The sequence below is a fragment of the Coturnix japonica genome, chromosome 1, assembly GCF_001577835.2.
Source record: "Coturnix japonica isolate 7356 chromosome 1, Coturnix japonica 2.1, whole genome shotgun sequence".
Classification (NCBI taxonomy): Eukaryota; Metazoa; Chordata; class Aves; order Galliformes; family Phasianidae; genus Coturnix; species Coturnix japonica.
This window is the reverse complement of record NC_029516.1, coordinates 56,297,284-56,323,053: the sequence shown is the minus strand read 5'-3', so window position 1 is coordinate 56,323,053 and position 25,770 is coordinate 56,297,284. Positions and strand designations below refer to the sequence as shown.

At 42.4% G+C, this 25,770-nt stretch overlaps 1 protein-coding gene across 6 annotated transcripts in view; it reads right to left on the bottom strand.

Moving 5' to 3' along the window:
- The window catches only part of TBXAS1 (thromboxane A synthase 1), a 238,029-nt gene that overhangs the window by 176,746 nt on the left and 35,513 nt on the right, over positions 1–25,770 (bottom strand). The window contains exon 1 of one of the 6 annotated variants that reach the window (XM_015867342.2): positions 24,287–24,675. The exons of 3 other annotated variants lie outside the window; for them this stretch is intronic. Coding sequence is in view for 1 of the 3 variants with exons in the window: in XM_015867332.2 (XP_015722818.1) it covers positions 5,894–5,964 (71 nt within the window). In the remaining 2 variants the exon portion in view is untranslated. Of the gene's footprint in view, positions 1–5,893; positions 6,026–15,536; positions 15,665–24,286; positions 24,676–25,770 lie in introns of those variants that run through there. 2 more of the 6 variants (XM_015867347.2, XM_015867332.2) reach the window with 2 other exon arrangements.

The window sequence follows — 25,770 nt, the reverse complement described above, 5'->3', positions numbered from 1 at the left end:
ACTTTCAGTGTTGGCCAAAGAGAACCATCAGATTGCTGACATTGTTCCCTGAGACATAGGAACCCGCTCTTCCGAAGGGCCAAAAGAATGAAGGGACACAGGCCTGCAAACTGGGCAGTTCAGACAGAGAGTCATTTGTCTTCCCCTAGAAGGTCTTTTAGAATCACAGAATGCCTTGGGTTGCAAGGGACCTCAAAGATCACCATATGTGCACTGAAAGTGAATCATTAAAGTGGTGTGAGGTTATGGCAATACTGAAATGGGAACTTGGGTTTTGGCTATTGAGGTAGAGCTGGGAATGAAGTAAAATAGATCTTCACATGATTATTTTTTTCTTCCTCCTTTACCACAAACTATACAGGAACCGAACAGGAATTCAAACTAGTCACAGTTGCGAGTGAGCCAAGACACTGTCAGTATTTCCAAGTCAAGCCTAGTATTTGGGCCAGATATGCTGATTAAGTGATTTTCCAGCTGCCAGTCAGCAAATTAAACAAAGATTAAAAAAAAAAAAACAAAAAAAACAGGGAAACAAAGCACAGAATGAAAAGCTTCATGCATCCCTTGTTTCAGATGGAACTGTGGCATGTCACAGAGACAGTACTGGGTGGGGGAGGAAGCAACCCCAAAGCCTTCTCCCCCTTCTTTCTTAATACACACAATGAGTTTAAGTCAGCGGATTTCAGGTAGTGAAACCTGTAAGTGCAGGAGCTGACAGCAGCAATTTTGATTAGCCAAAGACACATTAATACTGATTGTTATCATGCTGAACACTACCACCAGAGGATCTGTGTAAAAGATCATTAAGATTAATAAAGGCAGTATCTTGATTAGCACCCCAGCTCAGAGCAATAACAATTTTAAAACACTCCCCCAGCTGTTCCCGCTCACTCCATGATGTTTCTACATCCAGTGTAGTTTTGGTATCTGCAAACCACACTTCTTTGAGAGGAAGTTTGAAGTATGAGAGCAGAGCCTCTCCTAACAGGGCAGTTCTGAACTCCTGAGTGGTCCTTTAGCTTTGAACCACAAAGATGGTGGGACTGGGGATCAAATTAAATTCAGCCCAAAATAAAAACCATGAACTGCATATAGTGTAGTGGTCATGGTATCAGCTGCTTTAGGCTACTGACTTCTACAATTCATCTCAGTTACACAACAGAGACACAGCCAGGAGCGGTGCCCTCGGATCCCAGTGAGCTGACTCTTCTACGAAGCCCAGCTGACAGTCTTGTTGACTCTGAAGACTGTGCTAACCCACTGCTACGACATGGACATCTCTGCTTTCATATCCCATAAGCTACATATGCCTCATTTGAAATGCCCCCACACAATGCAGGCAACATTCTGCTTTAATCAAATGGGTAAATAATACACAGATCTTGGGGGGCATGGACGATGGGGAAGAGGAAGGAGTTGGTGTCAGAAAAGGGTTCTTCCTTCCAGCAGGTGGGGGGGAAAAAAAAAAATGCAGCTACAAAAAGAAACATAGGAAATCAGGAGTGTTAAATCTCATTTAACCAACAAAACAAAAATGGGACTTCAGTAACTAGTCAGTGTCTTTTTGTATTTCAATTTCTTGAGAAGTTTTCCTGCAGCACAATACCTATTTTCTTAATGGATGTTCTTTTGTGGAAGATACTTTATAGAAATTGCCATCGGAACATACAGATATGATTATTTTTAAATAGCAATCACATTCTTTCACTGAGGCAGCAGAAACGTTCTCAGACGTAAACCTTCTGAATAGACGGGATGTCTTCAGTCTGTACCAAAACACTACTTCAGTATTACAGGGTATTTTGAGGAAAAGAGGCACAGAAGTCAACATTTACTGCAGTTTATATATATATTATTGACTTTCTGGCTACTTAACTGCTTCTAAAAAGATTTTTATTATTTTATTTGAAATTGAAATAGCTGACATGCTTGGGGAAAAAGATACCCAATACATTCTAACATCAGAATGACAAGCAGCCTACACAGTGCATTTTCTTCCCCAAAGAGAGGATTTTTTTTGCTGCTGTTTGAAATCTGCCTAAAGTGCCTGTGTGTCACAGCAAAGCCCTCATCTTCTGTATGTAAACAGCAGAAGAGATGAAAACCTATCTGAATGGAAACCAGTTGGTTTTGCAGCACTTTTTGCTGGATGTTTTCAACGTAGAATATGTGACAAGCTACAAAACAGAGCTGGAACCATAGCTAACTGCTCATTTCACTGTAGAGTGGACATTGTATACCCCTGATCTTCCTGTACTGCAAACTGAATCACAAATGTACCAGAATCTTACACTGCACCAATTAACTGATGTGATCTCCAAATACTTAGAAAGGAGCGGAACTAAGGAGAGCGGTACTCGAAGCTCAGCACCCAGGCTCACAAAACAAGAAGCACACCCAAGCTCTGAGGACTGTTTGTGCTCAGGTGAGCAGCCCATCTTTGTCAGCTTCTGAACTGTACTGGCAGCTCCATACCAAGGATTAGCTTCCTTTTTTCCTCCTAAGAGTTTTCTCTGATGCTTTTTATTCAGCTGCACTGGAAGCGGGTTTTCAAAAGGCAGGGAAAAAGGGTTTACAATGAGATGGGAAACAGAAGGACAGTAGTCAACCTACACACTGAAGTACACCAACAAAAGGGCAGGGCCAGGAGAAAAAGGGGGGATGAGAATAAAAATATGCTGTTTCTATGTGAGCACACCAAGGGAAGAAGACAAGCCAGCAGACCAGGAAACAGAAAGGACAAGTTAAGAACTACTTGTATTTCCCTGTGATGAAGAGGATTTGCAAGAAACAATGAAAGGGGAAAAAAAAGCTCCAAAGATTTACATTATTTTTATTAATTGAAAACATACATTTCCACTTTTCCTGTTAAATGTCACCTGTAGTTCTGATATTTCATCTAAAACAATCTAGAAATAGAAGAGAGATTCAGAGGTTACCAAAATGGTCTAAGATAGAGAGTAACTTCCATACCAGGAATAGATATCCATCCTGTAATATTGGAAAAAGAAGCAAATGACGCAGCATGACAAATACATTTAAGATCCTGCATAACTTAGAGAGTCTAAATAAAGAATTATTACTCATCATTGCTATAAATAAATAACTTTTAAAAAAAATAAAAATAAAAAGCCAGAGACAACAAATAAATATTCAGGTGTCAGGATTAAAATGAAGCACTTTTCCAAATAATCAATATTCTAACTATGGAACTCTTTGCCACAGGATGCTGTCTATTCTAGACACTCAAAAAGCTACCAAAAAAAGATGGGATTAAATAAAATTAAAGAAAAATCAGCAAACACTTAATTTGTGAATTTAATAAGCATAAAAGGGAGAAAAGATTAATGAAAAGGAGAGAATAAAATGTTTTTGTAAGCAGGGATCTGGTCTGTAAGCTTCTAGCCTAAGAGATAATACTGTTACAAAACCTAACAGATAAAACTTCAGACTCTTCGCTGTTGTGAAGATGACAACATTGAGGAGTCCATGTGTAAAGGGAGGGGTCAATCCAGGATAAGATTCAGGTGGCAGCAATATTGACTGGACAACCCAGCACATTCTCACTCAAAGAAGAAATATACCATAATATTTACATATGTAGGGCTTCCTGCACAACTATTCATTTAAAACCCTAGCATTATATTTTGAACAAAGTGACAACATATCAAAAGAAACCAGAGGAACAGCAGTAATGAAGTGGATCAATAAACCACTCAATAACTCTTTAAAGATATTCAAATGGCTTCACAGAGCTGGATGCTTTCTGCGTAGATTAAACGTAACTGTTAAGAGAAAGTCAGCACGCCAAATACATTCCTGTAGACCAGCAAGGGTGACTTAAGCTACATGAAACACAAACTTTCTTCCACAAGACATCATGTAAAAAATAAAGAGAAGGGATTAAAACAAACAGATAATTATTACAGGTTGTGATGAATATGTGTGACAGAACAAGCTATCTGCTCCAGCAGTCCAGTATTGATCAATACTGCAAGAAAAAGTATTACACAATCTACCATTAAGTGCAATCAATTTGTACAGCAGAAATCATTCATGAGTTGCCAAATCTGCATCAGAGTTCAACATATCATTGAAAGCACCCCAAATCTCTCTCTCAATAGAAAATGCGTCATTCCTTCTACATCTAAGTAACGCAAAACCTAATAATATCCGCAAGCTATAAACTAGGACACGCAGAGAGGGGAGGGGGGGGGGAAAGTGATGTTTTTTTAATCTTATTGTTGGGAGCTAGGAGATGTGTTATTTTGGAAGAGTGGGTGGGAAAACAAAGTATTTTGTTGAAATAATGAAAATCATACCTGCCTAGTAAGAGATAATCATGCATTTTTCACCTATTTGCCTCTGTTAGGGTATACCCAGCACTAGATCCCACTTAACACTAGGGTGTAGCTTTGCTCAAAGTAGTGATAACACACAAAATAGTATGGTAGCCTCCCAAACATTACAATGACGGCTCATAAAATATATAAGCCTTCCTTGGAGCCCTGCCTAGAAAGTACAGTCTCACCAAGACACTGATATCATCCCTGGGCTGGCGATAGTCAGAGTTTCTGCTCTTAGCCCTCTCTGGGAATTTCTGCATTATGGATACTGCATCAAGATCACTGGAGAGCTGCCATCAGACAAGTCTTTACTCTCATCTCATGCTCAGGACAAGCAATATAGGAAAGCATTATTCAGTCCCAACAGAGGAACACAAAGAAAACTCACAAAGAAAGTGAGTATTCCAGTGCGCACTGCAGCCAATGTGGATACCACCTCTTGCTATCACCTCCAGCAACTGAACTCACAGGAAAAATAAAACCAAATTTTAAAAAGTCAGTTATCCATCCCCACAAGACTTAAACACTGAAGCAGAAGATGTAAGACTGGGGGAATTAACTCTTCCTTATAACCTGTTCCACTAACCTTGGTCAAAGGCTACCAAATTGCCCTTTGCTGTTACCCAGCAGTTGCTCTAGTGAAAATGAAGAATTTTGCTGAAAGGAAATATATCTGGATGTGTAGAGTACTCAGAGGAGAAAACAACTGCTGCTCCTATAAATAAATAACTCGCAAGTGAAGTTTCAATATATTCTAAAGGTAAGCTTCAGAAGAGTCTTTAGCCAGCTTGGATAAAGCTGAGTACTGCATTTTCACTTTCAATTGCAAAAAAATGTCACTTTTATGAATTTTAGGGGCTGTAACACTGGTTCTAGAGATAATAAGAACTTCCACATGATGCCTGCTCTTCTTAATCACTTGCCTGCACTCCCAATGATGGGATTTTGACATAATTGCACAAGAATAGGACAGACATTACACACACTTTCACCATCTGCCTCTACAGGGGCAGATGTTTTCCAGCTGTGAAACAAAAATGAGCATAGGATTATCATTCCTGGTGCATTAGCAGATGCTTTAATGAAATAACGTGCAGGAAAGGCCAAATTATATGCCCAGTATTGCATTTATCCTTCATCTATCTGCTAACAATCCTTTTTTAATCCATACTGTTCTGGTCTGCTGAACAATTCTTTTAGTGACTCTTATCATAAAAGACCTGATAGGCTCAAGGGACTAAATGTAATAAGGCTGCAAGTTGTCACAGTGTGTTTAAAGTTGTTTTGATTTTAAATAAATAAATAAATAGCATAGAAGTGGATCAAGGCCAATTAAATTACAAAAAATAAAATAAAATAAAATAAAAGACCATGCAGAAAAGCAACACGCTTTACCGTGCTCTAGAGAAGCCCAGGGAGAGGCAGATGGTCTGTACAGCAGGCCAATGACAATATTTCATCACTTCTCAGAGTGCAGCCCCTTCACACTGGGCATTGACTCTTCCAAATAAAGTGCAAATGAACAAGTCATAAATTCATAGTCTCACCTCTTCATTGTGGGCATGACATTTTTAAACAAAATGATGGAGGTCAACAGTTGAAGCAGTTGAAGTTTCATCCTTACATCTCTACAGTATCCCTGGTAAAGGAGGTGGGACCTCCATCCTGTGAGGACATGAAGGAAGAGTGTCCACAACAGATCTGGGGTTTAATGCACATGGGGGACCACAGCAAATATCTACAGGAAGCCTGGGTCAGAACTGATAGCTGAGCTGAGACCTCACTAAGCCCAATGCCTTAACCACAAAACTGGCCTTCCTTTTGCTCCCTGAAATGGAGCGCCAATTTCCTCTTCCCAACCTTTCTTCACACAGATATTGTGATGCTCACATGAGAATAGTACAGTCTCAAGGCAATGAGTGCTCTTGCTTCAGTCAGGAAGAATGAGGCCTACATAAACAGGAATGTTGTTAAAAACTTGATTCTCAGAAATGAGTAAAATTTCATAAAGCTTTTCTTCCCTCCCCACGTGAATACATATCTTAATTTTGTAAGTAGACATCTTAATTACATAAGTAAAAAGACAAGAAGTTTCAGCTTAATTAGCCTTGCTAACTGTTATGCAAGTTCACATCCTCATGATGCAACTCCAATTGCAGAAGTGTTGCCAGTCACCAGATCAAATACTAGATCTGGCTGCCCAGGGCTCCATCCAGCTTGGCCTTGAACACCTGCAGTGATGGGGCATTCACAGCCTGTCTAGGCAGCCTATGCCAATGCCTCATCACTCTCTGTGAAAAACTTCCCTGATACCTAATCTAAATCTCCCCTTCTTTAGTTTAACACCATTTCCTCTAGTCCTATCACTGCCTACCCATGTTAAAAGTTGATTTCCCCTCCTATTTATAATCTTCCTTTAAATATTGGAAGGCCACAATGAAATCTCCCCACAGCCTTCTCTTCACCAGGCTGAATGAGTCCAGCTCTCACAGCCTATCTTCACAGGAGAGGTGCTCCAACCCTCTGAGCATCTTTGTGGCCCTCCTCTGGACCCACTCCAAGAGCTCCACATCCTTCCTGTACTGGAAGCCCCAGGCCTGGACAAAGTACTCCAGATGGGGCCTCATAAGGGCAGAGCAGAGGGTGACAATCCCCTCCCTCACCCTGCTGCCACCCCCCTTCTGATACAACCCAGGATGTAGTCAGCCTACCAGGTTGCAAGTGCATACTGCTGGCTTGTCTTAAAGTTTTCACCTACCAGGGCCTGCAAGTGAATCGGTTTTATTATTATTATTTACTTATTCAAGTTAACGTCAGGGGGGCACCATTCATTCAGTGCATGGAACATTGCAGACATGCTGACCAGAAGTGGATATGATCAGAGAGCCAGAGATCATTTCAAAATGTACAGAGTACCTGAATTAATGCTCCACAGCCCAACTTCACTCTGGCATTTCCTAACTTTCATGTGCTTGACTTTACAATCTCACTCTCTAATATGCCTTTAATGCAACTTTCTCTGTGCAAGTTTTCAGCTTTTTAAAGAGCTCATTAAAAAACCATCATGTTGCATCACTTTGCATCCCCAGGGGTCATCAGTAGACCCTGGGCCCACAGCAGAGCCCTGTGCCAGATGAGCTAACAGAAGAAGCAGGTTGTCTTTCACGCAAGGGAGCTGTGAGGCAGAAGGTCTCTCCAGTACTTCCTCAGGGAGAAAGTGAAACAAAAGGGGAGAGTTCCCCAATCTATCTCTGCCCATCTCATTCACTGACCCTCCTCCATGCAACTCCTCATCCCACTTCCTCCATCTTTAAATCCATTCTCGTCAGACCACTTGAACAAGTCCCCTTCCTTCTCATCGCACCAACATTCCCATGACTCTAGCGTTCCCTCCTGCCCAGATGTGTTGCATGCAGCTGGAGGTCAATCCAAGAGGAAAAGGGCTGGTGGAGAGGTGCAAGGCTCCCTGCCTTGTGCCCAAACCTCACTAATGCTATCACACAAGGGACCAGCTACAGAAAGCATTTTGAGTTCTGCAGTTGGAGCAAACCGAGCTGCACACAGGCACTGGCTTCCCAGAGGGTGGGAATACGCTTAGCAAAGACAGAGCCAGGAATATTAACTTCAAGTTATATATACATACAAAAGCAATTCCAATGAATGGGTGCTAACTGCAAACTTTGGAAGGATTACAGCTGATTCAGACTTAGAAGAGAAAGGGAAAAGGTATAACCACTGACACAAACCACCTCCTACCACCAGATATCGAATACCTCTGTTAAAGCATAGGAGAACTAATATAAAAATCAAGTATCACTTCTAAATAGTATAAATAATACACAGTACTAAAAATGAAGCAAGTAAAAACAACATTGCTTTTTAGCCTTTGTCTCAGAAATCATGGAGCTCCTTTTATCTGTTTGTTTGGTTTTTTTCCAATAATTTTTCCTATGTTGAATACCAGCCCCGGAAAACTTCAAGCCCAGCTGGTTAAAGTTTGATAGAGCAATAGGCAGTTGAAAATAGAGTTGTATAATGGGAGCATCACACAACCTTAATTTGTGGTGCTCTCAGACCCGCCTGTAATTAAGTATGCCAGATTAGAAATAAAGAAAGTGCTGGTTCAGACCAAGAGCTCACATAAAAGTCTCAGCTCATAGCTAGTTATTTTATGCAAGTTATAATCTATTATACTAGGGGCTGACAATGACAACACTGTCTGACCCTTAATTGCAGGAAAGATGCTATAATACTGTACATTACCAGACAGTCTAATATAAAATTGAAATGAATACTGGAGCCTGCCTGCTACCCATGACTTGTGAACCAGGAGTACTCTGATGTCACAAGGAGAAAGGTTGCCTCTGATTTTTTGTTCTTGCTCCAACTTTCACTCCTCTGTTCCTCTCCTTTTCCTTTATTCCCAATAACAAAGACATCACAATTACATTACATTTCTTTCCCTCCTCCATTTCCACATTGTGCAGATACAAGAGGCACAAACACCTCTGGAGGAGTGATCCCACAGCCTGGCAGGTGTTTGAAGCAGACACATTAAGTAGCATAGAAGGACCCACTGGAAGTGGGAATGCTTCAGGGAACAAACGACAATCTGCTACATCATGAAATAGTGCTGGAGCTGGCAGCAAAGCACCAGACTTAAGTGACAGAAGCTACCATACACATATCTACAAAACGCATGTGCAGAGCATAATATTCTCCTGCATAACACCACTAGAATTAAACTGAAGGGTGTCTGGAGCTCCTCTAGTGAAAAACTGCAAACCTCTGTGGTCACCAAGGAACAGTATCATTAATTTCTGAGGGAAGGAGGAGGTGATCCTTCCTCCCTTGGGCCTCCGCGTATGGGAAGTTTAGAAGCTGGGTTCAAAGCCTTGCAGAAATACAAATAAATAAACCCAGCCTCTTCTTTGCACCTTACTCACATCTCCAGGAGATATCCACGGGCTGGTAGGAGTTGACACGGAAGGAGCACTAGATCAGTCCTTTTCATAGCATGAATTCATCATGTAAGAGATAATGCAAATAGAGACAAGGTGTATGCATAAATTTTATTCCCTACCTCAGCAATAGCAGAAGACCCTTTAGCAAGAGTATGCATGTGACAGGAAGAGCCGAGAAACTATTTTAATCGACTTTCAGGGTGCTTGAGCAGGCAGTCACCACCCCCAGCTTGAATAAGCTATTGTGGGCCACTAGCCAAGGCTGATAACTACTACAAAACAGAAGGTAGTTAGTTGAATTGATGCCAAAGGCAGCCAAAGGAAAAGCAGAATTTCAAACACACTGGATGAAAGGATCACAAGAAGCAAACTTCAAGGAGATGCTCTGAACTCAAAATCTGCCTTAAAAAACAAATAAATAAATAAAATAGACTCAAGCATTGCTCCCAAGTGCCATTCAGATTAAACACAAAACAAAAGCGTGTGGGGTTTCCCAGAGCTTTGAATCACCCATCTGAACAACAAGGGGACTGAGCAACTGACTACTGGCAGGAATAACAGTAGGTATGCACAAAGCGTTAAGCCCAGTGCAGAATGGATTGAAAGGTATTTTCCTTCTTTAATCACTGAAAAATGCAGCTGTATTGTGTGTTACTTGTAAAACAGCCGGTTGGGCTATTCAGACAGAAGTGTACTTTATAAGCTGACATGTTCCTCTCTAGCCTGGTAGTTATTCAAATAATTCTTGTTGCACATTATCTCATCTTCTGACTGCGCTCTGAAGCCCATTCCAACCATCCTTCCATGACACAAACAAACTGCAGTTCTTACAAATAATTCACTTAAATTTATAAGGAAACCGTTGTTCGAGTCAAATAATTTTCATGTACAGGTTGACATGAAAGGCTTTCCTGGAACAGAGCTGATTTGCATTGCTGGGTGTCACAGCATGTGACAGCTCATTCTGTGGTCTGCTCGTCTGGATCACCCATAACCCACACAGCAGCAGTCCTTTTTTCCATGAAGCAGCTGAGCACATGACAGGAAGAGCTAATTTTAATGAAGCTGTTATATCAGTCATGTTCCTTCTTCAATTGTTTATCCGGCAGGCTGGTGAATGCTATGCATAACCACTGCTCTCTGCTATCTAAAGAAAGTCCGCTGCTATTGCCTGCTTCCTTGACTCTTGGGTCTTTAATACCTGATGTGCTGCTGCAAGCAATATACCATATGAATCCATTACTGAGCCGCCCAGCACTTCTCAAAGGCCGCACTATTGCACTTCTGTCCCAGTTCACCCTCTGTCATTTGAACAGTCTCTAACATTCCTGGCACACGATAGTTAAAGTCTTCAACATATCGACAGCAAACTTGCTGAGATGGTGACCATCTTCCCCATTACACTGCACAGCAAAGCCCTGATCACTGACAAAGATCCTAGCTCCCTCTAAAGTGAACATGATAAATAAATCACCGACACAATGTCCTGTGACAGGGAGGAAAGTCTGCATACTATCAGCCGATTACTTTATAACTACCAACACAGTCTAAAACTCCACAGGGAGGTTACAATAGTGAGTCATTACAGTGAGCAGGAGAGACAGGAGTACAGCTGAAGCCTACAGAAACCAGTTTGCTTCACCCTCTCCACAAGAGCTTGGGTGCAGATCAGTGATAATTTCAAGAGGTGGAACAAACAAACGAGAGGCTTTAAAAAAGGTTAAGAAGTTGATAAAAATAACAGGACCAACAGCAGAAATGAGATCTACAACAGAAAAGCCTAAAAGCAAGTTTCGATACAAACCTGGCAGAAAGAAAGAGAAAGGAAAGGCAAAGTTTTGGAAGTTACATACAGAACACAGGATGCAGGATCCTCAACATCACCTCAAGCCACAGTGCAAATAAGGAAGAGACTCATGTACCAGGATATGTTCGGTAATTATTACAGTTGGCTTTCTGTATTTCTTAAAACTGTTTTTTGTTTTTTATTTCTTTTTTAAAGGCTAATTACAGACCTGCACCGTTACTTCCAGCTTTAGTTTCTCTCCAGTGAGCTAACAATAAACACAAAGCTAGAGGCCTGGAGACAAATGCCTTCAATTGTTGCTGGGAAGTTTGAGTTCGATGCTTCTCCTGTGCGAAACTAAGCTAGAAGATCCAATCACAGCAAAACAAAAGCAGTGGGTTAAAAGCTTTGAATTGGAAGAACACGAAAAAGGCACTGAGAAGAAAGTATTGGCACAATCCACTCAAAACAAGTAAAATGGAGCCATATACAACATTCCACCATGCCAAACCTGGTAAACAGGAGAAAAGTGACCCTCGCTGGCCACTACTAGAGCGCTAAAGAAAAGCTTTGACACTAACAAGTCTCTAAAGGGTTAAGTCAAAAAGTGGCTGCAACGTAAAGGCCTGGGAAAGATAATGCATTCTCATGATGGCACACCATACTGCATAATGGCTGTTTTATTTAGCTATTCCCAGTATAGTTGCATAGTGCATAACTCAAGCTGGGCTACTTTTGAAAACTTCAGGAAGCCCTAATCTCCTATTAATGCATACATCCATATACACCCCCACTCACCATGTCTGCTCAAGTTCTCAGAGAACAAAATGAGTATTTAATAGATTTGTGTGTCTTGCCTGCTGTTTGTTTTCCACATGGAGTTCCACGTGTCATGCTTTCACTCACATGGAGCATCTATCTTTCACGAGCACCTACTGCTTGAAGGGGCATCTGCAACAGAAGTGGGCTGATGTGACACTCAGCTGTCACACCCTTCAGAATGGGAAGCTGCCCTGCTGAATATCAAGGAAACCTGAGCACGAAATGCTGAAGATTTTCTATACTACAAATCACCAATTACTGCTAGCTTCGTTCTCTTCTACTCTTTGGATCTCTGCTGCAGTACCTACTCCTTCACAATCCTTTTACTTAACAACCATGCCAAGGTCCAGAACCTACCCAGTGCCACCACAATAGCTTAGGGACCTGTGAGTTGGTGTAATGTCTTTCCATTCTCAAGAGAGTATAGAAAAAGACAACAAACTTCAAGGACTCTTGGAAGAAGAAAGAGGAAAATGGAAGTATGCGAGGGAGGAAGCAGGTGGCTGCCTACCTGAAGTAGTTGATAAAATTGATTGGTTTCACTTCTGCAGCCACACTTATCTGTATTTGTACGAACAATGTTTTGAAAAAGCATTTTTTAAACTGATGCAATAGCAAAGTTAGAATGCTGCTGGAGGTGAACATAATATACACCTAACAAAATGGCTAAGATGCTTTCTACACTCACAATATTGAATTTAACATCCCCTGGAACACTGACACAACTCAGAGCATTTGAAGGATTGCCAGCATAATCCCAAAATGCAAAGGGACGAGAGAAAAGCGGAGGTATTAAGTCAATTAACTTGACAACATCCCTGGATAAAATAATGGAACTATCAATTTGGGATGCCATCAATAAGGAATTAGAGGAGAGACTAAAAATGTAATTAATGCTTTTCAGTATTACCAGGCAAGCCTCTTATTTTGGATAGCATTGGGGGGTGCAAGAAGGGGGATGGGGACAGAGGTATATTTGATAAAAATAAGTCTTCCAATGGCATCTACTCATGCTAATCTAATGTGCTAGTACATGTACATGACATAGCATCTTGCCTGAAAGACCTCACACTACGTAGAGAACCAAGCTGATACCAGATTAGTCAAATTTAAAGCTGATATAGTTCTTGGCCACAGAACATATCTGGTAACCACAAGGCATTTATCAGCAGATCCCCTGGCAGCAGAAATTTCAGGAATAGTTTCCCATTCACTAATAAAAGGAAACAGGAGTTGCAACTATTATAAAACTGACCCTAAATTTTCTGTGCTAAGGAACATGTTCACAAGTCTCTCTGCCATCCAGAGGAATAACCCAGCCAGAAGACCACCTATTATAGTACGGTTGCAGGAAGTAGTTGAGACAACATGAGAACCCACTGTTACTGAAAGACAGACATGGTTTCCTACCCCATAGTACCCATCTCCACAGATCCCCTCTTGTTTTTCCTATGTTCCTATATTTTTCCTTTTCATGTGTTCATCTGATCTTTGCCAGAGCTGATGTAACCACTAGACCTACAAATGAACCTAGCAGAAATGGAATTCTTTTGCTGGTGGTGATGTATCCAGAAGAGCAAAGGGTGCCCATGTAAGTAGCCAGTCAGGTCCACTGAAGGATTGGGTGTATGTAAGTCAGCACCTGCAGGAGGGTGGTGGGAAGGGGAATATCCCTTTTGGCAGCAGCAAGCCATGAGGTCATCTCAGTCACTAAGCTCCCTCCTGGCAAAGCTAACACTGACACAAAGATTGATAGGATAACACAGAGCAAAAAGGACGGGTTGCAGTTACAGAAGAGGGAAATGAAATCATCTGGCAGCTTAGTGATGCATCTAGGAACCAGAAACTACATCATATCTCCAGTATGGAAATCTGCACTTGGCAAAGCCGTAGACACGTTCGAGATCACTACTTTGATTAGAGCTGGGAACAGAGCTGGCAGTGCTAGGAGCACCAACATAAGCCCCCTCTGCTCTGCCCTCATGAGAGCGCACCTGCATCACTGCATCCAAGCCTCAACGCAAGATAGATTTGGAGGTGTTAGATGGGTCTGGAGGAGGGCCATCAGAGGGGTGGAGCACCTCTCTTAAAGCTGTGACTGTTCAGCTGAAGAAGTGAATGCTCCAGGGAGACCTCATTGCGTCCTTCTAGTACTAGAAGAGAGCTTACAGACAGGAGCAGGACCAACTTTTTACATGATCTGATAATGACAGGACAAGGGGAGATGACTTCAAAGTAAAAGAGAGAGGTTTAAGTTAGATGTCGGGGAGAAATGTTTCAGTCAGAGGGTGGTGAGGCATTGGCACAGGCTGCCCAGAGAAGCTGTGGGTGCCCTACACAAGATCAGGTTGGATGGGGCCCTGGGTAGCCTGACCTGGTGAGCGGCAGACCTGCACATGGCATGACGCTGGGACTGGGAGGGCTTTGATGTCCCTTCAACCCAAGCCATTCTATGATTCTGTGATAATGGGGGTTTCCAAAGAGAGGAAAGAAGCAGCATGTGGAGTGCAGGTTAGGCAGCTGCCCAACTGTTACACAGCCTTGGCCCATCACTGCATGGGAGGTATGGGAGTAGTAGACAAAGTCCAAAGGATGTTTGCAGAAGAAAATAGAAGGATAAAAAAACCAAAACAAAACAATCTCTACGTCAGAAATCTTAGGAAGCTCAGTTAGCAAAGCATATTTAATGGAAAGCTGAGAAGGGCCTTAGCTGTTGCCTGAAGTGACTTACATAGGGCAGTGCAGAAACTCAACATTGAATTAAGATTACATGTCTTGGGGTGGGGGCATGTGGAGATTAAAGCAACTGACAGGAGCTGGCGGACTCCTATTTTTTTTCAGAAGACTGCCTTAATTGGGGGGGGGGGAGAGAGTGAATTTTTGTTTGTTTTTTTAAGTCACACCACATGTGAAACCCAACAACAGGACTTCCCCCCAGCAGGTCTGAAGGAAAGCACACATTGAATACACAGGAAGTCAGACTAGATGGCTGCACAGCCCATTCTGGTCTATAAATAAACAAGTGATTAACTATCACTCTAATTGTTAGCTACCCGTGGAAGAGGGGCTATTTCCATACTCTTCTATCGGGGAGGGATTTGTGCTCCCAATACAAATCAGTAACAAATACACAGTACAGGCTCTTCTCACACCAATGCATCCACACAACTGAAGACAGCAACAAGGCAGCTTCAGCTAAAATTGCCCACAACTTACCTGCAAAGACAGATACATTCCCTCTTTAAATGGGAGCCTAAGCAGAGATATCAAGTGAGGTAACAATTAGAGAAATAGCTTCAGACACCAGTAGGCCTTCCTGAATTGAAAGATTTCCTTAGGATCAAGAGCTTGGCTTTTATTTTACTATGCAGTTTCATTAAGCATGTAGCGTTCCATCTACACTGCCTATTAAAGTCAGCAAGCACAGAGATGCAAGACTACATCATAATTCCCATTTTGAATTTTCTTACTGCAGCACAAAATCACTACAAGATCTTCTGCAACCCTCTTGACAGAGAAAATAGTGCATGTGGACACATGAGCGGTTGGGTAGGATGGTAAATGACAATAAACTGAAACATCTTCTAAGAAAGTGGGGGGAAAAAAAGCAAAACTTACCCTTTCAAAGTGACTGCATCCAAACAGATTCACCAACATGTAGGGTATTTTCTAAAGACTCACTGATTGAAGAGCCTCTAAACAAGTCTACTCTCCAGCATGAACTGGGAAACAACTCATTTTTCCTCAAAACTGGAGCATCCATAGACCACCACACACCCTTCAGCAGCCAGACTGCTCTGGTTTACCACGTTGTGAGGCACAGACAGGTGGGATTAATTACCCCATTAGCAACATAAGATGAACTTGCTACTATGGGCAGGCCACCTGTGGGCCTAAAAATCCTGCAAATTAAGTTTGGATTATCATTTTTCTCTCCTGACAGATCATGGCGAGGAGAACAGTTATCATATTGAATCTGAAACAAGCAGTATCCAGTGGTGGGACATTTGGGAATGGAGCTACCTGAAGCACTCGTGATTGGGTTAGGAGGAGTTTTTGGCAGTGGTAGCTGCTGGTGTTTGGCAGCTGCACCCCATGCTTACCTGCAGCCAGCTGGGGAAGCAGTGGGTGATGACTCAGGGGCCCTGTTGAAACAGCAGGGCAGCAGCCAGCCCCTGAGACTGCGTTGTTCCCATTGTTCCTTTAGCAAGTTGTGGCTGGTGGAAAGGCATGTTGCAGTCTTTAAGCCTGTGGTGGTTTGTTTGTTTTCAAAGGTGATTTAGGGCTTAAGCAAGGCTGGCTGTCAGCTCAGGAAGTATGCAGCAATTACAGCACCCATGTTAGCTGCTCAGGCTTCTCCACCTTGCCAGGGCCTTGCTTTTGTTCCAGCAGCAAAAAGGCACTTCTGTACTCGGTTAATACTCATGACAACTCCCACTGTATAAAACCTTTAAACAAAACAAATATTCCTGGTCTTAATTAAAAAATATATCTAAAAAAGTAATCCAGGGACTCCATACCCCACAACATACTGTCCCCACTTACTGGAAATGTAAACATCAGGTGTGCAATAAAGAAAGTAGGCTCAGGCCTTGCAGAGTGGAGGGCAGGTGGTGTCCCACCGTGGGGCAGATGGACACGTACATTGGCTCAGAGGAGCGCCATGCCAACAAGCAGCAGGCTGTTGTGGGCCTGGCCTGCACCTGATGAGGCAGAACTGAAACTTAGCTGTGGTTGAGCCCTCTTGTTCCATGTATTGTATTACCTGAGCCCTCGGCAGCTGTAATTTGAAGAGCAGAGACACAGCTCTCACATGGTTGAGACAAAATTGTCTGCTTGATTCTGCTTCATGTGTACGGCATGAACCCTTAATTATCTGCACCGTCATGTGTTATTACTCAGTCTGAACATATAGGAATAGTAAACATGTGAATGCTAGGCATGCTTTAGTACATTCAGTAGTATCCCATGTTTGTACGCAGGAGACTCTCAATAAGCGTAACTAAGATCATACCTTTAGAGGGGCAAGCAAAATAAATAGAAAATCTAATGTATGTGTCATTTATCCCAACGCTTCATAAACAGAGAGAAAATTCCTTTCAAAAATACACAATCACATTTTTGTTTTGTTTTTATTTTAAAGAATTGGACACATTGCTTCCATGACTTGCATAACAACAGAATCTGAGGCTCATTATTCGAGCCTGCTGTGATCAATAAAAATCACAAGGACACAGTTATGAGCAGGCACTCCTAAAATGTATTTTTTAAGGTCAGTAAAAGATACTGCATGATTACCTTGAAAGATGGACATTATCACAGAAATAGAAATGTGGAAATAGAGGAAGGATGCAGTAGAGATATCTCTGTGCACACCTCAGCACACCTAAAGAGCCTTTCACATAACAACCTCAGATTTGCAAAAATCTGGAACTACTCAAATTCTAAACCTCAGCATATAAAACAGGGTGAATATAACCCAAGCAAGAAAAGGATGGCCGAATCTATGGCAGTCAGATCTCATCTGTTTCTTTCTGAGTTTCTGGGTATCAAAAAGACTGAAGTGTTAATAGCTGTCTTATTGACTCATTACCTCACAGGCTTTAAAATCTGCATTAAAATAGATTTCAAAAAATCTCTTGTTCAAATCTAAGCCCACTTCACTGCAATCACATCAAACAGAGCCCCAGTTTTATCAGGAAGATGTTGCTCCATGACACAATGGCGCGTCGGCTCCATGCTGAATCCATGTGAGCACGGTGGTTGGGAGGTGAAAGGAAGAAAGCACAAGCCCATGCACAAACACACTGTAATATATGTTGTTCCTCTTAGAAGAAAAAAAAAAAAAAACAAGACAAAACCAAACAAAACAGCACAGCTCAATCAAATCAATGGAACAGAACAAGGGACTGACCCATTCAACTACCGTGTTTCAACAAGTTTGTCATCCTGCGCCTTCTCTTAAATGCGCTGAAGTGGTTCCTCAACTGACCTCCATGGGTTTTGGATCAGACCCACTCTGCAATTAATCTCATTTGATATGGTTGTGTTAATTGGCTGTAGTGCTGGAATAAGAAGTATTTGCAGAGCATGAGAAAGGCTGACAAAATCTGACTTACAGAAAGCAGAAGCAAGGTCTGGGTATGATAAAAGAAAGATAAGGATTTTGCCTTGCTGTAGCAGGGCAGTAGTGTGATCAAGGGTGAAGCATGTAAATAATTTTGCAAATAAGCCTGCAGACTTACTTGATCATGCAGATAATCAGTAAAATATATAGAGATGTTACTGTTCTAGTATTTTAATATTTTTTAATATATTACTTGTCAATGATCTATAAAGTATTTTCTCCCTGCACCCCATTAGGCACCACTTGGGAGAACACTACCATACAGCATTCGGATATGTTCCCTTCCCCATTACCAATGACAATTCAAAGCCTTAACTATGTAAATGCAACCCCTGGCTTGCTCCTCTATCAGGAAGCTGGCCTATGAGTGCTGGGCAGCACAGCAGATGTTTGCTTTCCTCATGTGTTGGTTGTTGCTTTATCACAGCACCGCTGGCTTCTGCTCAGTGCTCAGCTTTGCAAGGCTGTCCCCTGCTTTCCAGCTACAGTCAGAGGATTAAAAGAAAAATCCCCCCTTAAAATAGTATTTATACTTTGTAAGCAGAATTCAAAAATCTAAATCTTCTCATCTTTGTTTTTAGAGATTGCAAAATCTTTGCTTCAACACACCTCTAAGCCTCTTTTTGTGCCTCCGCTCCTTTTTGTCCTACCAAAGACATCAACCTTCATCTTCTCTTCATCTTGTTTCTATAGACATGAATAAGCCATTCACCTCTCAGGTTCTCTGCGAAAGTCTTCCCAAAACCTGACCATGAAGCCGAATTAGATCCTTTGCACCTTACCTAACAACATCTCTTGCTGGTCTACAAAAAAAATTCTTCACATTAGTAAGTTCTGAGGAACAAAGTCAATGGCGTGTGTAACAGAGCTTATTCGCATAGAGCAAACATCACCTAATAAGATAAAGCTTTAAAGCTTTACCAGTTTATGACAAGGCATACAGGATAACATGGGTGCAAGCAAATGCAGTGGATTGGGCCTGGAGCCTCAGGAACCCCTTTCTATATTTGCCCAGCCTATACTTTCTCTTCCGCATCTTTAATTTGCTTACTGCTGTTTATTGCTGGGCTGCTCTATAAGCAGTAGAAAGTAGAAAACGTGCCCTCACTTAGTTTTCGACAGGCCTACTCACTCCTCTGTTTCACAAGCTATTAAAAAAGCCATATTAAATTTGGAGCACCACACCTATAACCGTTCCCAGATGAAGGCAGAGCCTCCGCACTTGTCTTCACGCTGGCTGCTTTCCCTGTGAGCCATCCCCTCATTAACATCAATTGCAAATCAAACCATAGAGGTGAAATTCATCACTGTGCACGGAGTCAGCAGGTATCCCACTTCAGCCCATCAAAACAGGGCTTACATTAAAATCTAAGTAGCGCTTAGGTCTTACATTAAGCCTTTGTGGAGGGTGAACTGCACTTTTTCTGAGTTACATTTCATGCAAACCATAGCACTAGGAAAATGCACTTCAGCACTTAGGAGCTGTGCAAATAGGTATTACAAGAAAAAGGAGAGAAAAAAAACCTTCTATGGGTAGACTATGGGGCACTATATTAGGAAACACTTGAATTTTTTCTTCAGTGCCATTTTATTCTAAGAAATTGATCGCTTTTCAGAGCAAATTATAAGTGATGTGATCTGATAACCTGCAATAAACACATTATGTTCTTAAAAATGGACCTTATCAAGCGAGAAATACCGTTTAAGCTTCTCAAACTACATGAGCTTCAAAATGCATGTCTTTGTTACTGACATACCAACAGGAAAACAGCCTTAAGAAAGACCCAGAAAACCCCTCTAAAAGCAGAAGGCAGTGTTCAGACACAATCGTCCTTAATAGGATTTCATATTGGCATAATTCCACCCATCTCAATGGAAAAGAAAATAACCTAATTTGTGATTATGGGAAAACAAAACCATAACTGCTCCTTGAGAAGCTCAGTGACTTGTATTATCTAACTTGGCCAGTCACTTCTGCTGTGAGTTTAACCCAGAGCAGCAGCTGGCCTAAACCTAAAGCAGGAGGGGAGGCAGCGCCGAGCTCTTAAAATGTTTCATCCGAAAGGCCAAACCGATGTTGTTCCCTGATTCTTCCTCACACAACCACACAAAGCTGACTGTAGTACAAGGGCTGAGCTGGTACAGGACTACCGGAGCACCACATCAGCCACACACACTACACTAGTAGAGCACAGCAAAACCCAGGATTGAGCAGAACTCCTGGGACACTGCCAGCAAAGCTGTGTCAATCAATGATCTCCTGAATATCATCTGGTAGCAGAAAACTACGTGTTAGGTTCAGTTCATCCATCCAAAAGGAAGGAGGGAGCACTGCTGTGGAGAAGTGGGCCATCCCCTGTCCTGGCCAGATGGTGCCTCTCTTCTGGCAGGGAGGCAAAAAAAATCCATAGCTCTTCTAATTACTTCGCCTCACATTAAACTACTCCTCCATCAAAGTCTGAACTCACACCGGAGTGGTGGCACATCACTGCAGAGCCTTGGGTTCATGCCTGGCTTTCAGTCGGTGAAGGCAGAGTCTGCATTCACATCAGGTCTCAGTGATTTCACTACCTCAAACCCGCACTACCCCTTCCAGAAACAGGTCTGCTGCCTCACAGCACCTGCAGAGGGTCTCTTGTTAGAAGGTGAGATTCTCACGATGGTACTTAAGAGGATATAAAAGCAGGTTGCTTAATCTGGGCTGCTACAACTCTGCACTGGTTACAGATTACAGACTTGCTAGCTCTCAATTAATTAATCATGCTGTCTGCAGCCCAGGGAATCTCACTGATCTTGAAATAAGGGTTAACTGCATGTAAACCTGAATAAACAAGCAGAATACAGGAGAAAGTGTTGAGTACTTAAGTTCCATAGATTTTGTCCTTCACATAAGACTTCCACTGATTTAGTTTGCTGCAGTGAGTTAAATTCATTGCAGACACTTTTACACAAGTTCAGAATGAATGTACACAGATTTGGCTTTCTTTTAAGGGACAGACAACAACAAAAAAAGCGATAAGATTTCTTAGAATTACCAACAAAAACTTGCAACAGTTTTAATAATTCCACATAAAGAACATCACCGAGACATCTGTGCACGTGTGTGCATACCTGCACTGTTTCACCTGTTTACATGGCCCAGTATTTATGTGCCATAAAAAAGAGCAAGTCATAGAAAATATCAATGTCCATTTTGCTGATGTCCAGGCATTACTGTGTGCACAAAAATTCAGGAGTTGTCTCCCTTTGGTGTTTTCCTCAAGCACACAAGAGTGGCAGGAGGACGGTTCCTTTCCAAAAGCACATCAGGCAGAGAGCGTGACCCATTGGCAGGAATGTGAGCGTGCGTAGGAGTGAGTTGTGACTGGTGGCCAGGGTGAGTGCTAGCCTTAATCAATCAGTAAAACATGCACAAAGAGGCCTCAACTCCAAATATCCTCCCTTTTGTGCTCCCTGTAGCATCTCCCATAAGCACACCTTTGCTTTTTCCTCCCACTCCATTTGTACATCGCCTTCATTTCCACGCTATGCTGTGCAAGCCCATCTGAATAAGATCTTTATAATGCTCACAGGTGCTGTTGTGTATTACCGTTTGTGTCATAAATACAGCTGTAAGCCTGCAAAGCCAGAGGACTATATATACGCCTGTAACAGGGTTAGGAAGGATGGAAGGGTGTGGGAGAAGGGGAAGGAGGGAGGGTTATTAGTTTTACCCTACAGCATTGTTTTCATGGATGTTTTTGCTAAAGAAACAACACACTGATTTGTACACACAACAAAGCAAATGCAAACAAGTCAGGTTTCTGGATTTTTGCAGCATGTGATGAGCTAGGTGAGGGTTGACAGTGTGCATACAATGATGGAAACGCGCAAGAAGAGTTCCTGCAGCAGGATTAGAGTAAAGACTAAAATAAAAATAAAGCTCAAGCAATGTTAAGCATAGACAGCAGGAGTAAATTTTTATTTGAAACAGTTTAAACATCCTCCTTCTCCCTCACAAGAATGCATGCTGTTCTGAATGGTCTCTCAGTGCTACAGGGCACAGCTGGATGCGTACCACTCGATCCTACAAAGGAAGAGCAGAAGCAGGGTTGATTCTGAGCTGGTAGTCACACCACTGCAGAGGGACTGATGCTGGGGATGGAGCTGCTATAACAGTAGGGCTGTGGGCTCAGCCCAAAGGGCACCATGGAGGGGCAGCAAGGCCCAGGTTGCTCCGCAGGCGCATGCATGAAGGAGGGAATAAGAAGCTTTCCAGCTACCCTCGGCCACAGATGCTCCCCTTTTCCCACTGGGGTTCCAGGCCACCTCTTCTGGGCACTGCCCCAGTCTGCAAGGAGCTGGAGGGCAAATAATGGTGTTAATCATTCAGCATGGGGCCTCGTGGTAAACTGAGATGCACAGAGCAGCAGCAGATAGGCAGCAATGAAACTTGAGAAGACCCTACGCTTACGCTAAGAGAACAGAGCAAGTAACAGCAGCCATCTAGCATTGCACTGCCTTTCAAAAATGGCCCAGGGCTGGGCACAAAGTCAAGATAAAAGCTGTGTGTGCTCCCTTATATCGTAAGCCATTTCTTTTAGGTGACCACACAGCAGCTCACAGTGCAGGGCAGGAAAGGCACAAACAAGCCAAGGCAGCTTTCAGACAGTGACAAGGCATTCATTGCTACCACAGCTTTCCCCACACTCTGTAATCACTGTTTGCAGTACAATTGGAATGAGGTTCCTGGAATTTATTATAGATGCTTTGTTTTGTTATCAATATGCAGGAAACACTGCAGCTACACTGTGGAGGAGAGATATTTTCATGGTACTCATTTTTCACACAAGCATGATATAATGCATAAGAGCAAGCTCAGTGCCAAGAAAGCCTGCAGTTTTAGGTTCATTCTCAGTTCTGACATGGACTGGTGCGCCAGTGGCAAATCATTTCTGTTTTCAAGCTGTCCCACCTTTAGCCAGGAAAAACAATGCTCTTGAATTCCAGGTTTGTTTATTGAATGCTCGAGGATTTAAAACAAAAAGGTGCTGGAGAAACTGGTATAAAATGCACACCTCTGTTCTAAAATTGTATCTTGGCAAAGGAGAGCCACTTCTCTCTTCTTTCTCAGTGACCACGCTTGTCTAAACACTCATCATTAGCAGGTACAGTTTGAAGGACGTATAGCATGGAGCTACAGATGAAACTGGTCAAGCCTCTTCTATGCTTTCTCACTAGATACTCCTCTTCGGTACTTTATATTGTCATAAGTACCATTTAACAAGCAATATTTAAATATAGTCTTCTGGTAGGGCAAGACAGACTGCAAGCCTGAATCAAATGTAGGCAAAGTCTATGCAAAACTTAACCTACATAGACCAGAGTACTTGGATTTGAAGATGTTACAGAGTGGTTTGTTTCTGATAGCAGGGTTTGCTCAGGAGGGAAGGAAGGGCATGCTGAGGAGGGATTAATAAGGGTATTTATAAATATAGAGGGTTGCCAGCTTCGATAACCAAACTCAGAACAACACTGCAATCAGCAAGTCCAGATGAAGCACATCTGAGCTACTGGAAGCAGTTTTCAACAGTGCATTGCCATCCCAGCCTTTGAAAGTAAACTTGGTGGGGGTGGATTAGCTTGGCTGCCAATGTAAAAGTATGACGAGGATCTGACTTACTTTTTGGGAAACAGAATTTTCTTCATCTCACCTCTCCACACTTGTGAACAATTGCCAGCAAGTGGCTATCCCTGTCCACCAGTTCCAGGCTGTGTTTCTAGGAAGGCTTCACTGAGGAATGTGCAGGGTACAGATGGATTGCTTCCATGTTTACTCTTTTATTAGGAATTTGTTTCAGTGTGCACTTCTATCATAACACAGTCTGATTTATGCATACCGTGCTGCACTGAAGACAAATGAACTACACTTACCACAGAACAAGGTGACCTCATGCTTTAGGAAAAAAAATACATACATACATATATATATATATAGGGATTTTTATTAGGGACAAGACTTTGCCCTGAACAGCAAGCTGCAATCCAGAAACTATGGCAGCCCAAGTGACTCAGCACATTGCAATCTAGCGACAAAGTCTCACTTCAAAGTTCTTCATTACAAGAACCACCTTTATGGTTTGCATACTTCTTGGGGGCAAGCCAGTCACTTCCTTTGGTGCCCTGACAGCCTTCATTCCTACATTACCAAGGTAAAGTTAATTAAGAGGTGGGACAAAGAAGATAGAGTCTTTTCACTTACCTTTTTAGGAGCTCCAAGTGGAAGCTTTATTGATTTATTTTTGCATTAGCCAAATTTCAGATAAGGGAGAAGAAGCTGTGCAGGACTGGGAGATGTAAGTTTGAGGGGAAGAAGGCCTCGGAGTTACTCTGGAGAAAAGAGTCCGGCAGCTGGACTGCAATGGAAAATCAGCTCCTCTAAGGGAGGGAATGAATTCTTCCCTACACCCTTAGCACTACGTGCAGAGATAAAGGTTTGCCCCTTGATGCTTAGCAGAAGTCAGACTTTTGAGTCAAAACAGTACTGTGTCATCTGGCTGTCTGGGCTACGCTGCACATGTGGCGTCAGCTTGATCTTCTCAGTCTGAAGAAGTGCTGCAGATAAAGTATGTGCAAATAAAAATAGTTTAAAGAAGAATGCTGGTGATAACACCCAGCGGTACCTTGTGGCTTCGTGCTTCTAAATGTTCTTAAAAAGCTGCTAATGCCTCAGGGGGAAATCGGCAGCACTTTCTGCTTGCTAAAATAACTGATGTTCCAAATTTCTTCCTCCTTAACGCTATTCGGGGAGGTATAAACAGGGCGCACACATCCAAGAGGCTTTTTGAGCGGCAACAGACCCTGATCTCAAGGACGCCAACATGCCCCCCTTTGCAGCTCAGGGATTGAGAAAAAGGTCAAATTGGGAAAAACAACAATCATGGTTATCTGCAGCCAAGATGGCCATAAGGTCTGAGTGCTCAGATTTCAGATGAGAAAATGAGAAGTACATGACCCACAAAACCCCGAAGCAGTCCAATTGCTATTTTAAAGAGCGGAGGAGAATGCAGGCTGTGCAGAGACACCTGAAAACTGAAAAGAGGTGCAGTCAGACCCACCTTTCAAGAAAAGCAAGTGCTGCGTTGCATCATGTGCAAAATAATGCCTTGCCAGTATAGCCTCCAACGCCGTGAAGCAATAGAAAGGGGGAAAAAAACAAACCACCCAGCATCCCCAGTGGACAAAAATATTCAATTATTCCTTTTAAAGTTTCCCAACGCCAGAAGAGCTCAGGTAGGTCAACAGCAATAAAAAATAAATATATCAGAGAGAGTCATATGAACTCCTGTGATGACGCACCTTTCTAAGAATAACCGTGGGTACTTACTTTGCCCCCAAACCCAACTAGCTGAATAAGATTGCATTACAGCTGCAAAGTCACACTGCACGATAATAAGGGATGAGAGCCAGATCCTCGCCTCGTGTAAATCCGCGCCCACCCCTGGGGTCGCTGCAGTTGTTTTAAACAGCCCCAGTAGTTGAACAGCCCCAATAGCATGACCACCTTTATGAAAGTTCATATTTTTCCAATTGCAAGTGTCTCACATGCTTCATCGTGCAAAATTTATACACATATACATGTACATATATAAAGATCTCAAGATCTTACATGTATTTGAAGCATCTGGGCTTATTTCAAGGAAAGCAGCAAGAAGCGAGGCAATGGGTATTTAGAGTTGGGGTTGG